At 41.3% G+C, this 16,611-nt stretch overlaps 1 protein-coding gene across 1 annotated transcript in view; it reads left to right on the forward strand.

Annotated features, from left to right (window-relative positions):
• DNAAF5 (dynein axonemal assembly factor 5) overlaps window positions 1-16,611 on the forward strand; it is a 78,491-nt gene that overhangs the window by 49,819 nt on the left and 12,061 nt on the right. Inside the window, exons 8-10 of the mRNA XM_077449060.1 lie at window positions 541-709; window positions 12,124-12,271; window positions 16,417-16,567. Of these exons, the coding sequence (XP_077305186.1) occupies window positions 541-709; window positions 12,124-12,271; window positions 16,417-16,567 (468 nt within the window). The remainder of the gene's footprint in view (window positions 1-540; window positions 710-12,123; window positions 12,272-16,416; window positions 16,568-16,611) is intronic.

Here is a 16,611-nt window from a genome sequence, read left to right on the forward strand (position 1 = left end):
AATATCTTTCACAGACATTTCTGAGAGATTTAAAAAAAAAAAATTCACCTTCGGAACATGTTACACGTTCCAACCTACTGCCCGTGATCGATTCCCGCTTCCCCCGTGAGAGCGGGCGGGGTTTTTTCTCCCTGCCCCCACTGTCACTGTTTGAAAAGAGCGTGGCTGTGTGGGGCTCGATCCATACTGGCATGTTATTCATTCAGTTTCCTGTGAATAAACAAACTTCAAGTATCTTTTTTTCTACCACAACCAATGGACTTGTTGTTTCAATGGCCTGCAGGAGCGATGACAAGGGCACTCCTCAGGGCCAACGGCAAAAAATATGTGCATTTAATTTTTTTTCATAAAGGTGAACTTCTCTTTAAGAAACTGGCAAGTTACCTCTCAAGTATCTGGCAGTAATTGAAATTGTGCGCTTTAAATCACTTTTTGTAAATTACTAGCTGGGCCTCTAATATGTAAACATACACTGAATACCCACAAATCTCTACTTGAAAATATGGTGCACCTTTTAATATATTGCTCCCTCCTGCACAGGTTCAAGGTGTGATGTTGTCACTGGCTCAAATACAGGGATTGAATGATCACCTGGACCTGTACAGACAGCACATGGAAGAGCTAATGCAGTGGACATCACAAAGTCATGACCAATGGACCAATTTTTCCATCGAGAGGGTCCAGTATGAAGTTCTTGTATCTGAGTCTGGTAAGCATTCAAAAACCATTTAAAGGAACTGATTATACTGTATTATTAAAGTGTGTGTCTGAGCAAAATGAAAATAATAATAACATTTGCAATACATTATTAACATGCACATGCATGCACATTTTCTCATGTTTAATCCCTGTAATCCCTTTTAAAATGCAAGTACAGAAAAATAGTCTCTTATTTGCAAGAATTTCAGTTCTTAACAGACAATGCATGGCCTCTAAAAATTGAAATAAAATCCAGGGGACCACTGATTACTAATGTGGTAAAAGGTAAGATAATTAGACCACTTACTGACTGCCCAGGCCCAATGACTGAGTGAGTGTAGTCGGCGTGATCCTAGTAACCCATGCAGACAATACAAAAATTGGTTGGATGTGTTAGGACAGTGGTATGCATGTGCGCGCAACCAGAGGCTGTCGTACGTAATGGCGTCATGCCAACGCATTTTGCCCACCAATGAGATCTCCCTGCTTGGGACTTATATCCTGCAATCCTGCCACTTCTTCGAAGTCTCCGCTGTTTATCGAGTCAGCTCCAGGGGTACGTTTGGTGTGGTGTACTGCGTGAGCAGCTGCTGCCATCGTTTTGACAGCATTGTAATTTTAATGTTGGAGAGATGGAGGTGATTTGTATGCCATTTTGTCTTTGCTACTTTTACATTTGGTAAAAAAAAAGCCTTTTGTTATTTATACTGCTTGGTCCTTTTTGTAACAGCCTTTCTGGGTTCATTTCAGCCCAGTTTTTGTAATGCATAACCTCTGCTGCACTGAAATCCCCAGTGTTGTCGGCCCTGCCCTAGTCCGTTCATTAGGACTACAGAAAGTCCCCCTCTCCCCATATCCATAACATGAGGCTGCGGTGATCTTTAGGAGAGAAATCATGGAAGGAAAAAGTTATGCATTCACTGAATTTCAGACAAATAAACCAATATTGTTCTGTACTTGCACTAGAGAAAAAAATGGGGAAATGTTAATTTATTTCTGAGATGTACTGAATGTTAATTTATTTTTATTTTGCCAGATCATACCCATTTAGGGCTTATTCACTACAGACTGCAAGTTATAATATGCACCACATTGCTTGGCAAGGCACTGTAGATGTGCATTGGATCCCAAAGTACAGCTACAGTACTCTGCTATGCTGTTACATTTAAAGCATATAGGGTATATCTTTAAAAAAAAAAAAAAATATATATATATATATATATATATATATATATATATATATATATATATATATATATATATATATATATATATATATATATGCAGTACACAAAGGGACAATGGCAGCTGTTCTGGCCAATTTTAAACTAGTGCTTAAAGGCTATGTCCACCTTTAAAAATTAAACAATAATTGCACATATTTTTGCAGGAAAATAATGTGCTTTTACGATGATATTATTTTTTTTACAAAGGAGCCTGGAAAGCATTGCACCTATAGTCAGTGGATCATGGTTACAATGCCAGGCCTAGGTACGGCTTGGAGATGGAGAGCCAAAGGAAGTGTACTTCTCTTCTACTTCTTTCTGCTCTTGTATTCTATTGAGAACTACAAGCAGTGACAGACAGGACTTGTAGATGTGGGAACACCGCACAGCTATACCGATTTTTCAAAAGTGACAATGGCTGCGAGGAAGATGAACCTCAACACGTTGTCACATGATGGGTGGGGAGGCCTGCTCTGGGCTTGGGCATTTTTAGTGTATTGAGCGCTCATTCAGTTTGAATAGGCACCCTAATGCAGCACACTTCAGCACTCCAAAACAGGTGCATTGAGATGCCTTGTTCCAGCATGAACAGGCCTTCTTGTCCAATTTAAGATGGCAATTCCCTGTTGTGGTTCTGTATTTTTTCTATTGCAGGAAGAGGCTATATCAGCTATATTGTGCTAGACAGAGCCATGTGTGCTGCAGTGGCTACATTTGGTCCATTAACAAACCCCCCTGTTTTCAGCACCTTCAGAATTACTTTTGACATACAGTCTGAGAAAACTGCATACCTTTTCAATTCATAACTGCTGAGTTATAATGGTGTTGAAACTGGTGGTTGGCCTTTGTTTGCATTACAGTGTTACCTGAGCGTGTCCATGATTTCATTTAGGCTCTGATCCAATTGGCTATCCTGCCCAGCATTTAAAGGGAACTGTGTATTTATAGTGAGCGCACATGTTTGTAACAGCTGCCTGAAAGTCGTTTTTGAGGCTGCTTTCAAACTTTTTTTTTTTTTTATGACTAAAAACCTTTAGTCACATTGCCTAGAAAAGTATTCTTGATGGGGGTATTCATATTTTTTTTTCTATGATACATTAAAAACTTCTACAGTGTGTTAAAAATAAGCATGTCAGCAAATGGAATGCAAAAAAAATGTAATTACATCTCATCTAAGTTTCAAGACTCTAAATACACCCTCTAAATACACCAGAATAAAAGATGTATATGCTCTAAGACCTCATTCACAGGGCATTTATGTGCCACCTGTAGCAATGAAGCAGCATATTCTTATGGCTGGACTCGCAGGTGCACGTGGATATGGCTGCTTATCCTGTAGCAAGCAAAGACAAGCTGACAGCCACCACCGCTGTCTGCAGGTTTTTTATTATAATCACACATGGAGCGATTATCTACGGTAAGATTGAAGCAAGCCATTTGTGCCTAGAGGCAATCATCTGTTGTTTGCTGCAGGAATTCCTTTTAGCGGTTAGTCTGTCATGCAAGCAACTCTAGCACCGAGGTCACCATTGGATAAAAAAATATGCAAACTCCCATCGTGAAATATGTATAAAACTTTTCTTTTATTATATCCACATCGTCAAAATATGGTATAAAAATATCAAAACGATTTTTTACATGAAAAGGGCATGCAGCAAGGTGATAGGTTGGCCTTGAAAAGACGCTGAATCTGACCTGCAGACCGCACGGACTGGCGCCAGCACGTGATGATGTCACAGACAGGGCACACCCTACATGTTTCGTCAGAATAAACTTAGCCTGTCCCCCGAAGACATCATTTCGATGAAAAATGCAAGCAGTGGAATTTAATTTGACCTAATACAATCCCTGTACAGCAGAATTTAGACAGGGAGAGGGAGAATCAGCATCTAAGTAGATATTCAATTGTGCTGCAGTTCAAGGAGCATGCTAATTATAGGAGAGATGAGCTTATTCGTCCCTTGCTTCTCCATTCACTGTCCAGTGACAGGGTAGAGGCAGGACCTATAAGTGTAGTGGACTGCTGTAGAGAAAAGTCAGGTCTCATCTCCTGCCTGACAGGGCTGTACTGTGTATGCAGATTGGTGTAAATCTGACATCTGGATGGACAGAATTTTGAAATCTTTTGTCAGGTAAAACTCTCATATATGTATTTGATCTGTAGATTTAGATATTTGGCTGAAGTTCAGATTATCTTGCCCATATTTGGGACAAATTAACTTAACCACTTCAATACCGGGCACTTAAACACCTTCCTGCCCAGACCAATTTTGAGCTTTCAGCGCTGTCGCACTTTGAATGACAATTGCGCGGTCATGCTACACTGTACCCAAATGAAATTTGTATCATTTTTTTCCCACAAATAGAGCTTTATTTTGGTGGTATTTGATCACCTCTACGCTTTTTATTTTTTGCTAAACAAATAAAAAAATACCGAAAATTGTGAAAAAAAGTTTTTTTTTGTTTTAGTTTCAAAACTTTGCAAATAAGTAAGTTTTCTCCTTCACTGATGGACACTGATGGGGTTACACTGATGGGCAATGATAAGGCGGCACTGATGGGCACCGATGAGGTGGCACCAATGAAGTGGCACTGATGAGGTGGCATTGATGGGCACAGATATGTGGCACTGATAGGCGGCACTGATGGGTGGCACTGATGGGCACTGATAGGTGGCACAAATTGGCACGGATTGGCATGGATGGGCATGGGTAGGTGGCACAGGTGGGCAAGGGTAGGTGGCACAGGTGGGCATGGGTAGGCGGCACAGGTGGGCATGGGTAGGCACTGATAGGCGGCACAGATGGGAACTGATAGGCGGCATTGTATTATAATATATTGCACTAATGGATGCCAATCAGTGCCAATCAATAATGCATGCCAATCAGTGATGCCCATTGTGGGCACTGATTGGCATCCATTGTGGGCACTGATTGGCATCCATTATGGGCACTGATTGGCATCCATTGTGGCACTTACTAGAATCCCTGGTGGTCTAGGGTGGCATACTTTGTCCTTGGCATCCCTGGTGGTCTGGTGGCGTCCCTGGTGGTCCAGTGTGGGCATCCTCGGGGGGGGCTGTGCTGATAATCGATCAGCACAGACCCCCCCTGTCAGAGGAGCAGCCGATCGGCTCTCCTCTACTCGCGTCTGACAGACGCGAGTGAGGAAAAGCCGATCACCGGCTTTTCCTATTTACACTGTGATCAGCCGTGATTGGACACGGCTGATCACGTGGTAAAGAGTCTCCGTCGGAGACTCTTTACCGAGATCGTAGTTGCCGGGTGTCAGACTGACACCCCGCAACAACGATCGCCGCGATGCGCGCCCCCGGGGGCGCGCAGCGGCTCATAATCCTGATCACGTCATATGACGTCCGGTCAGGATTATGAAACCACTTTGCCGCCGTCCATTTGCTATAGGGCGGGCGGCAAGTGGTTAAATAATAAACTATAACATAAATGTAGTATTGTGATTAATCGTATTTGATAATTTTGTTAAATGTAATACATATAGTAAACAATAAATTGGGGTAAGTTGAATAAAGCTGAACACATACAGTAGTTTTAAATAAAGTAAAAAATGGGTAGTGAGCACTCAAAATAAGCGAAAAGCTGCTGGCACAAAAGGTGATCATATAAACCTTTATATATAAAGCAAAACTGTACAGGTGCAGCGCTATATGATATACAAACGTAATATTTATAAAAAAAATAAAATAGAGGGAAATAACAAAAAAAATGATATATTCAAAATTCCAAAATATATGTGAGTCCCAATATTGCTAGTGTAGAACTGTCCTTGGTAAAAAATCAGTATCCACCCTGTGTTCAAGCTTCCAGTGATTCTCAACCAGGGTTCCTCTAGAGCAGGGATCCTCAAACTACGGCCCTCCAGCTGTTGTGAAACTAAACATCCCATGAGGCATTGTAAAACTCTGACATTCACAGACCTGACTAGGCATGATGGGAATTGTAGTTCCTGAACAACTGGAGGGCCGTAGTTTGAAGACCCATGCTCTAGAGGTTGCTGGGGGTTCCTTCAGTATTGGACAATTTCTGCCTCTCAGATAAGTTCCCACCGACACCATTGATCTGACCCTAAAAATGCGTTTTACATTCAAGATGGTGCTGCTATAGGATCCAAAACAGAACAAAATAGATTACAGCGCATACATACAAAAAAAAAAATTAAATCCTCCAAGGCCATTTAAAACACCTGAACATATTCAAAAATATGGGGATTTGGTTAAACCATATGGCTATATAGTGATAAGCCCATTACTGCATCAAAGTACCCCATTATCAGTGGGTCCTACACTATTCATAGAATGAAAGTTCCTGCATCTCAACCATGGGAGACATTGCAGCACCATCTTGAATGTAAATGCATTTTATGGTGTGCCCCCCAAGTCTGTTGTTTGTATATTATAAGGGTCCTGACCAGATCCCTTAGGCTGTAGTACCCCATCCCCCCCCCTTCATTTCCTCTTATTAGTGTCCACCAGTGTTATAGGAGGAGTCCTTTATAGTTCTCCCATAAAGAAGAGTTTGTCTCCCATGGTTGAGATGCAGGATCTTCTATGAATAGTGTTGGACCCACTGATAATGGGGTACTTTGATCCAGTAGTGGGCTTGGCACTATATGGACATTTGGTGTAACCAAATCCCATATTTTTTAATATGTTCGGGTTTTTAAATAGCCTTGCAGGATTTAAATGTCATTTTTGTATGTGTGCGCTGTAATCTATTTCGTAATTGTGAGATGTCTTTGAATAAAAATGACATTTATGTAAATGAAGAAATAAGAAATTAAGATCTGCTCCAACAGATCAATATCTGCCCAAATGAAATATGCCTACATTTCAGCCTGTAAAACTATTGTTCTCCATTGAATTACTTGTTAGTCTAGCCACCTATTAACCTGTTCCAATAGACATGGCAATATGTACTAATCCATGTGACACTAGCATGCCCTACATCTGCCCTTTTAAAATATTTTTGAAGCTGCTCTTTAACCCCTGTCTTGCAGCAATCATTCCTGCAATTTCACATTAATCATTAATCATACAATATGTTCTTTGTGGCATTGTTTATCCTAATATGTACATGGTGTCTTAGGAATCCCTGGCCGTTTTGCCCAAGGGCAGATACCTGTATTTCTGCCATGCTATGCCATTACTGTTTCCTAAATGGCACGATGAAGATAAATTTCACTAATTACCCTATATGTTCTTTGTCTTAGAAGCCTGATATCAGCCCTGCTTTTCTGAATGTACATGTACTAGTAATAAAGCAACCCTGTCCAACTGAAAATAACATGATCACAGTCCTTTTAGTAGAACGGCTCTTATCCTTGGCTACCGGTGGCCTGTGTCTTATACCTTACTTCCATTCAAGATCTCCAGAAATGTCCATTACAAAAGTCTTATAGAGGCTGCAGCACTGGAACATAGCAAAAGGCATGAGACACAGGCCACTGTAGAGTAGACAGTACGAATTAAAAAGTTAAGCATTGAGATGCACAGGATATACAGGCTTAAAGAGTAATTGAGACAAGAGCAGTGCCACATCAATACATGGGACCACTCTGCAGCATTCAGACCCAAGCACAGCTGGAGAGAGACCCATGACATTACTTTACTAGACTAAAGACAACTAGAAAAACTACTAATCAGCCATAACAATAAAATCACTGACGGGTAAAGTGAATAACCTTATTTATCTGGTTACAATGGCATCTGAAAGTTGGTGGGATATATGAAGGCAAGTAAACATGTTATCCATGTTCTTGTTTAAAAAAAAAAATGGCTATTGCATTTGGGGGCTGTGTGGACCCCACTCTGGTCAGGGAGCCCATGCTCACCTGTGTCCACTGCCAAAAGCACATACAATGGGCATCAGAACTCAACTACAGAGCAATGGAAGAAGGTGGTCTGGTCTGATTAATCATAATTTGTTTTACAACAGAAATTATACCAGGATGCACTATGGGAAGAATGCTGGCTGCCAAATTCAGTGTGATGCTTTGGGCAATGTTCTGCTGGGAAACTTTGGTCCTGCCATTCATGTAGAAGTCACTTTGACTTGTACCACCTACGGTACCTAAAATGTTGCTGACCAAGTAGACATGGAATCAGTATTCCCTGGTGACAGTGGACTTTTTTTTAGCAGAGTAATGAACCGTACTAAACTTCAAAAATGTTTAAAGAATGGTTTGAGGAACACAACAATAAGTTGGATGTGGCCTGCCAATTCTCCAGATCTCAATCCATCGAGCATCTGTGGGATGTGCTGGTGAAACAAGATCATGGAGGCTCCACCTCGCAACTTACAGGACTTTAAATCAAATAAAAACCAAATATCCCCTGCTCTTTCTCCAGGGTTTCTCAACCTTTCTCCAGTCAAAGCACCCTTTAACATTCAGCACAGTCTCGAGGCACCCCGTTCTATAATGTAAAAAAACTAAACAAATAGTTATATGCATTGCAACAGCATCCTTACACATGGGACACCCAACATTAGAGGCACCCCTGCAGAACCTAGAGGGCACCCCAGTTGAAAAAAACTGGCTTAGCCTATTAAAATAATAAAAAAGCTGCTATCGCCAATTTGTTGCTAAAAAATTCAAGTGTTCATAATCCTAAATGAACAGTGCTAAACTATTTTACAATCCAAATAAAACATTCAAAACAAAGTGAAAAAACATTCTCAAATTAAGCGCACAAGAATAGTGACCATGGCAATGAAACGACAGGTATCAAAAAGTATAGAACAGCCCATCCACAGTCCCAGTGTTTACTCTGTGGTGATTGCAGTGCTAAAAATGTGGACCCTTTATACTTCTGTGCTAATGGACAATAATCTTCTGGGCAAAGAAGGACTCAACCAGATTTCCATAACTCCATTGAGTACAGGACAAGAAACACAAACTGCTTTCCAAATTGATTTGACCCCCAGAAACTGAGTGGTCAAATAGCACTATCCATGAACAATCGCCAGGTAGCCCAGTGAAATATTGATGCTCCGTTCCTAGGTAAGTATACAGCTCAATGGGGATATCGCAGTAAACATTCTCATAATATAACAGTAAAAGGATCTGTTTTTTATTACGGTAAGCTTTTAAAGTTGCACACGCAAAAGGTAAATAGCAAAGATATGCAAATCAAAACTCTATAAGATCAATTTTGGAGATCGAGTCGTGGCCACTTGCATGATGACATCTCACATAATAAGGGGTGGAGCCCTATGTGATGTCATCCTGCAAACCATTACGGCTCGATCTCTGGAACTGTTCTTACTGAGCTTTGATTTGCATATCTCTCCTGTTTACCATGTGAGTGTGCAATTTTAAATGTTAATAAAACTGATCCTTTTACTGCTCGATCTCCAGAATTGTTCCTTGAGTTTCCTTGATGGAGGTGGTCACTAAAGTTTTCCCCCCAGTGCGATTGGCTGGCAGTACCACTTGTCGAAAGAAACCTACTCACCTGAATGGGGCAGTGCCCAAACAAATGCAAAGCAAGTGGTTGAGGTGCGGATTTTTATGGGGTTAAAACAGGTAACGAGGAGACAACATAATGCCTCTTCAGCACCTGTCAAACACCTTCTCCAGAACAGTTCACTGCGAATCGCTCTTCAGAGGGCTAACTAAGCCTGAATCCATAGAAATGAAATGATTAGAAATCATACTTTCCATCCCTTTAAAGTGCAGCTGGTTCACTGCATGGTGACACAGATGGGTGCATAGAATACTGTGAATGGTTCTTACAAAAGTGGGAACTGTAATAGTATTTAACAGTGATGAAGCCTCATTCCATTTAAACGGTTGTGTTAACTTGCATAAATTATGTTACTGCTCTGAAATCAACCCAAACTGGAAGGCCAAAGGTTTTTTCAAACTGATCCTCAAATTATGGTGTTGGGTGGGGATATTTGGCAACGGAATAATTGGGCCGTATTTTTGTAATAGGGAAACCTACCTCCTGTATCCTGCAGGTTTTTTTTTTTTTTTGTTTCTCAAATGAATGACGTACCTTTTTGTAGGAACAATATAAAATGTGGTTTTAGCAAGATGATTCCTCACCACTCTTTGGCCGGCTCCTTAACAACCAGCTATTTATTGATTGTTAAGGATGCCGGCGGGTGGTTAAGGAGCTGGAAACTGACGGCATCCTTGGCAACCAGTGATAATGCCTCCCCTGTGGTCCGCATGCTCCAGCTCAGGACCAAGGCTGTCACCAGTGGGGGGAGGAGGTGGAGAGATGGCGGGCAGAACAGTAGGGAGTATCAGCTCCCAGAATTTGAGTGGGTGAGGCAGGGACCGAACTACTGGTGAGCCTTATAAATGAATCTGAATTCCAGGTAAATTATAAAAGACACAAATTATTGCAATTTTGTAACCATTAATCCATCATTAAGGCTACTTTCACACTAGCTGTGCCTTGTTAGCTAAAACAAGCTGCGCTTTACTGTTGTTTTAGCTGTTTATGGCCGCTAGCGGGCAATTTAACCCCCGCTGGCGGCCAAAGGGTTAGAAGTGCTTTTCAGGTGCATTCCAATGGGCAGGGGTGGTTTGGGAGCACTGTATACAGCGCTCCCAAACCGCCCCAAAGATGCTGCTTGCAGGGCTTTTTCGTCACGTCTTGCAAGCGCACAGCCCCAGTGTGAAAGCACTCGGGCTTTCACACATGGGTGGCATTTCTCAGGTGCTATTTTTAGAGCTAAAAAGCCTGAAAAATGCCTTCAGTGTGAAAGTAGCCTAAATGTATTTTTGCTATGGAAGCAGTGTAAATGCCTGAATTTGACATCGGCCTCTTACAGTCCCCTGTACAGCAGAGCTCAGCGATGAGGAGGGAGAAAACGGCACAATGAGTAAATTGGGTTTGTTGCAGTGCAGGAAGCATGCTGATTAAAGGTATGGGCAGAGTGACAGAGAGATGAGCCCATCAGTGTGCTCCTTCTCCCTTCACTGTCCAGTCACAGGGTCGGCTACAAATCTTTTGGCAGGTTAAACCTTTCTCATACAGTTATGTATTTTATTTGTGTTTTTAGCAGTTCGCCTGAACTTCAGCTTTAAATATGACACAGGTGTATGCAGTTTTCATGTTTCATACAAGAGTTGTTCTTGTCTTGCAGTGCTACGCAATGATTGTGTATTATTGTTTTTTTCAAAATGCAAGTTCCTGAGTTAGCTGGCTCATTGAATACAATACATTCCCACTTGGTATATGTGGTATTTTCTCTCTATAATAATGCAGGGAGGTTGACTGACACTAATACATATCTCCCTCTAGAGCAGGGATATGCAATTAGCGGACCTCCAGCTGTTGCAGAACTACAAGTCCCATGAGGCATAGCAAGACCCTGACCGCCATAAGCATGACACCCAGAGGCAGAGGCATGATGGGACTTGTAGTTTTGCAACAGCTAGAGGTCTGCTAATTGCAAATCCTTTTTCTAGAGGGTGTTGTACACATTTCTATTTAATACTAACCTATGGGAGGACAAACCTAAAAATGTGATAATTACACCAAAAATCCTCAAGATAAACGGCAATATTAACTTAAAATATGTGCTCACTAGAAATATATGATGTGCTGTAATAGTTCTGGTGGCCAACTTACAGCCCCTGCAACAAATCTCTCTATTAAAGCGGTAGTAAACCCGCAATTTTTTTTTTTTTTTTTAAACCTGCAAAGCAAAATGCATAATGAGCTAGTATGCACTGCATACTAGCTCATTATGAAATACTTACCTTAGAACGAGGCCCCGACATCTGGCCCGATCCACGCCAAGGGAGCTGACATGCTCCCTCGGCGTTTCTTCCGGGTATCGCGGCTCCGGCGCTGTAAGTGGCCGGAGCCGCGATATCGTCACTCCCGCGCATGCGCGCGGGAGATTTCATTCCCGGCCGGCGGCCACTGCCGGATTTTCAGGCCGAGAATCCCCTTGTGCGCATGCGCCGCTGTAGTCAGCGGCGCATACCGAGGGGAATATCTCCTAAACCGTACAGGTTTAGGAGATATTTTTTTTACCTACAGGTAAGCCTTATTATAGGCTCTCCTGTAGGTAAAAGTTAAAAATTTGGGTATACAACCACTTTAATGTCGTTAAGGGCAGGAAATGAAATCATGACCCCGGTGTCTATGGTATGCCTTTATAAAATCGAGTAATTTTGATTGTAATTTCTTTTTCAGGCCCTGTCATTGGAGAGCATCTCGATCAGTTAATGCCAGTTTTGAAAACCTGCCTTCAAACAACAAAAGATCCTCAAATGCGTCTGAAAGTGTTCACCATGTTGTCAAAACTTCTTCTAAATCCCAGTAAAACTGTCAACTCCAAAGGGTTTGTAGCGTTCCACAGCACCTCCTTTACAGTATAAAACAATAAGCTCTCATTCATAGAGTTTTGGGCGCTCATCATAGAACATTGCAGACAGGAATGCTTGAAAGCCTTATTGTTCTGTCCTAGTCCTACACAGAAATGTTAATTAACTAACTAAAGGAAAACCAAGCACAAGCATGTTTCTTAAAGCAGACCTCCAAGCAGACAGCTTAATGCATAGTATGTCTGTGTTTAATAAAGTATGTACCCCCTTATTGAAGCAGATGTTTACCAAGGACACTCTAATAAAGCTGACTTGTCTTAAAGTGTTACTAAACCCAGGACCCTGCATTCACTATATCCGGTTTCCCACAGAACATGGAAAGGCAATTATTTTAGTAAATATAAACTGCTAAAAACATTTTTTCATCAGCAGTTGGAGTAGTCTTGTGACTTTTAATAGTGTCTGATTAAAGCTTGTAGAAGGAGTTTTCATACTTCACTCACTGTCCTATAAGACTGCGGGACCCCTGACCCTCTAACTTTACAGTGCTGATTGGCCCTGTGCTGATCACATGCACTCTCCCAAGAAAAAAAAAAAAAAATCTAGCATTACACACCAAATTGAGCATGTGCAGCTTGTCCCCTACCCTCTTTAATAGAGATTAGTTGGGGACACTGAAAGAAGGTGAGGATCAGAAGAGACATGATCAAACAGCCTTTTTACACAATGCAGAGGATTAACCCTTTTAGGTTCCACAGTGAGTATACCGATCATGATTTATTGCATATACAGACTGATTTTACTGTTGTGATTTTAGCAACAATTTAAGTACTACTACTTTTTTACCTATACTTATTTTATATACAACTTCCTTCTGTCTTCTTCATATCCTTTCTTTCTCCCCCCCCCACTGTAGTTTAGCAGTACAACGTGCTGATCGGACTGTGCAGCCTTAGGCCTCTTTCAGACGAACGATCCGTTCAGGTCCGCCTGTCAGTTTTTTAGGCGGACCTGAATGGATGCTCCATAGACCTCTATGGAACATCGGATGTCAGCGGTGACATGTCCGCTGACATCGGACCCGCTTCGATCCGAAAAAGGACTCTGCGGTTCATCTTCATCCGGTCTCCCATAGGGGAGAGCGGTGCTCTGACAGGTCCTTCCCTGCACAGTGTGCAGAGACGGACCTGTCTTCTTCCTGCTCAGCGGGGATCAACGGAGCGATCCACGCTGAGCAAGTGGATGTTTACGGGGCAGATCAACATGGATCTGTCCTGTGTGAGAGAGGCCTTACTGATTTGTTCTGTCCTGCTATCAACATCCTGCACACTGTTAAAGTAGAACTAAGTCAAAAAAATGTATGATTTTTGAATAGAGTAGGGGAGGGTTAAAACCCCTATCAGTTTTTTTTGTTTGTTTGTTTTTTTGCCATCTGTGTCCCATTTGAGATTTCCCTTCACTTCCTGTCCCATAGCCAATACAGGAAGTGAGAGGAAATCCCTTCAAAGTGAGGGAATACCTGGTTTTCACCAGATTTCCTCTCTTGGGGATTCTGGTGATTTTCTTTACCTTTTACTCTTGGTGATTATGGTAAACGGGACAAATAGAAAGTGTAACTTTCCCTAACAGGGGAACGGTCGGCAGTAAAAACCTGACAGGTGTTCTAATCCCTCTCCTCTTTTTGTTGTATCAAAACATTTTAAATGGTATATTTATCAGTTTGAAATACCTTCAAAAAATACGTGTTGATCCTGTAAATAATCCAGTGAGCTAATAATTTCCTGAGCCCTCTGCATGTGCTGACTGTTATCACCTATTTCTGAGGACTGAAAGCACTTGCCTCCTCATGATGTAGAATAGGGAGGGAGGAGGTGTTCTGTAGTTCTGCCCAACACTGGCTTTTTATACATACAATATGATGAGTGAGTATGGTCACCCTAGGGCAGGAAGTGTGCTACTGGCAGGATCACCAGTTGTAAATAAAGGACAAAGAGCTTAAAAAGGAAAAGAAAATGAATGCAGTCACCACACTACACCACATCAAAGAACTGACACGTTGCAATATATCACATTTTTCATTATTAGTTTCAGATGCGGTTTGACTCCACCCATATACTCACAAGTCTTCCAACATACTATATGTTAAGATAATTAGCTAAAAGACTGAAAAAGGAAAATAGGAAATTTTCTCTTATCACAACCAACCAGATTCTGGTTTTCATCTATTTTAGGGCTCATTCACACCAGATAGTGTTGCAGGAAAGGTGTGTTTCTGTTCGTGTTCACTACACAGGAACATGCTGCCCTTGCTAGATGAATGTGGGTGCTATTATTTGTTAGTGGCCCCCAAATGCATATAGTAAACATGAATAATTTGCAGTCCTATAACCACATGGTACCGCAGTGCCATGCGGTTCGGTGCAGTGCGATTTGTAAAAGTCACACCTGCCCTACTTTTTGCGCATATAATGGAATAATAATGGAACGCACAAAATACGGACGCACAAAAATGCATGCATTCCAGTGTGCACCGACTCTTAATGCGGAATAAAATAGACAGGATTTGATAGTGTGCTGTCATTTTGAAATTTTATCCTGCTTTTTCATAAGATTGACTTTCATCTTTAATATCTTTGCAGTGGGTGTTAGTGCTTTACTGGAGGTTCTCCGTTAGCAGGACCATACTGGTAGTATGGCTCTGCTGAAATTTAGGAGAAGGGTTAGATTGTGTTTTGCTGGTGTAGTATAAGGTGCTGAGAGATATTGGCCTTAATCGGCCTGCTTCGTTAAAAGCTGTAAAGTTAAAACAGAAGGCCAAAAAAACTACTTCTACTATTTACACATATGTGTGTGGAAGTTATCCAATCAGTGTACATCTTTAGCAATTTGGCATTGTAGTTAACCTGTAAACTTGATTTTTTTTTGTCTCCTTTTACACCTGCGAAGAAACCGCATTATATAGACTGCTCTGTTGAGTATTTCAGAACACCTTTTTATTTCTGCAGTTTTTCTGTTAGAATATAGTGTTATAGTGCCCCCTGCTGGCACATCAACAAGAAAAAGAACAATCATGGAGAACAATTCTTCTTGGTATAAAATCCAAACAAACACAAGCAGTTGGATCTCTTTAGACCTCCTCAGCTAAAAAAATTACATGGGTCCATAAAAGAAGTCCTAGTAGTTACAAATTCAGTTGCTAAATGTTTGACCGCTCCCTTTTAAGGGCTCACACACACACAAACTCATGAGTTAATGTGTCTTATTTTTGTTTAAAAACCTCATACTTTATCAATTGTTGAACTGTAAAAGGCAAAACACACAAGGGTTGATTTACTAAAATTGGAGCACTTAGAATCTAGTGCAGTTCCACATGGTAGCCAATCGGCTTCTATCAATTAAAGTGATACTAAACCCACAACAGTCAAATTAGTCTGTGTATGCAGTAAAGCATGCTTGTTATACTAACTGTATTTCTGTGCATTGTGTAAAAAGGCTGTTTGATCCTGTCTTCTCTGATCCTCCCCTTCTTCCACAGTCCCCAATCCATATCCTGACCATACAGAGCCTTAGGGGTAAGCGGCTCAGTTTGGTGTTTTTGTTGTTTTGGGGGTTTATTTTTGTTTTTTTCCTTGGAAGAATGCATCTGATTAGCACAGAGCCAATGGGCACTGTCCAGACGGAGGGTCAGGGGTCCTGCAGCCTCATAGGACTGTCAGAGTAGAATGAAAACTCCTACAAGCTTTAACCAGACACTGATAGAAGTTATAAGGCTGCTATATATTGCTGATGAGAAAAGGTATTTAACAGTTTATATTTACTAAAATTATTGCATTTCCATGTTCTGTGTACCGTGGGAGACCAGATATAGTGAATGCAGAGTCCTGGGTTTAGTAATACTTTAAGCTTTGACAATAAAACCTGGAAACAGAGCTGCACCAAATTTTAGCATTTTCCAGTTTTGGTAAATCTCCCCCATAGGGGCCAATGCAACTTCCAAACTGTTTTAGCTAGCTTCACAGAATAAAGTACATTGTCCTCCTTATGTTTATTACTATCCTACATGTACTCCCAAAGATCACAAAACTGATCAAAAGCAGCAGCACACGTTTTTGACTGGTGGACCTCTATTTATGCTTTGTTTGTTTGTTTGTTTCACACACAGGCAGTTCCATGTGCACTCAGAAACCCTCATAAAGGACATTTTAGTTCCCAACTTGAAATGGCAAGCTGGGAGGACAGCAGCAGCCATCCGGACCATAGCGGTGTCTTGCCTCTGGGTCCTTTTTCAGAGTGATATTCTTTCCCCGAAAGAGGTATAGTAACATGCTGATATCATGATTTCACCAAACCTTACAAT

Source organism: Lithobates pipiens, unplaced genomic scaffold (assembly GCF_037356315.1).
Source record: "Lithobates pipiens isolate NorthernLeopardFrog02 unplaced genomic scaffold, aLitPip1_a1.2 Scaffold_22, whole genome shotgun sequence".
NCBI classification, from domain to species: Eukaryota; Metazoa; Chordata; class Amphibia; order Anura; family Ranidae; genus Lithobates; species Lithobates pipiens.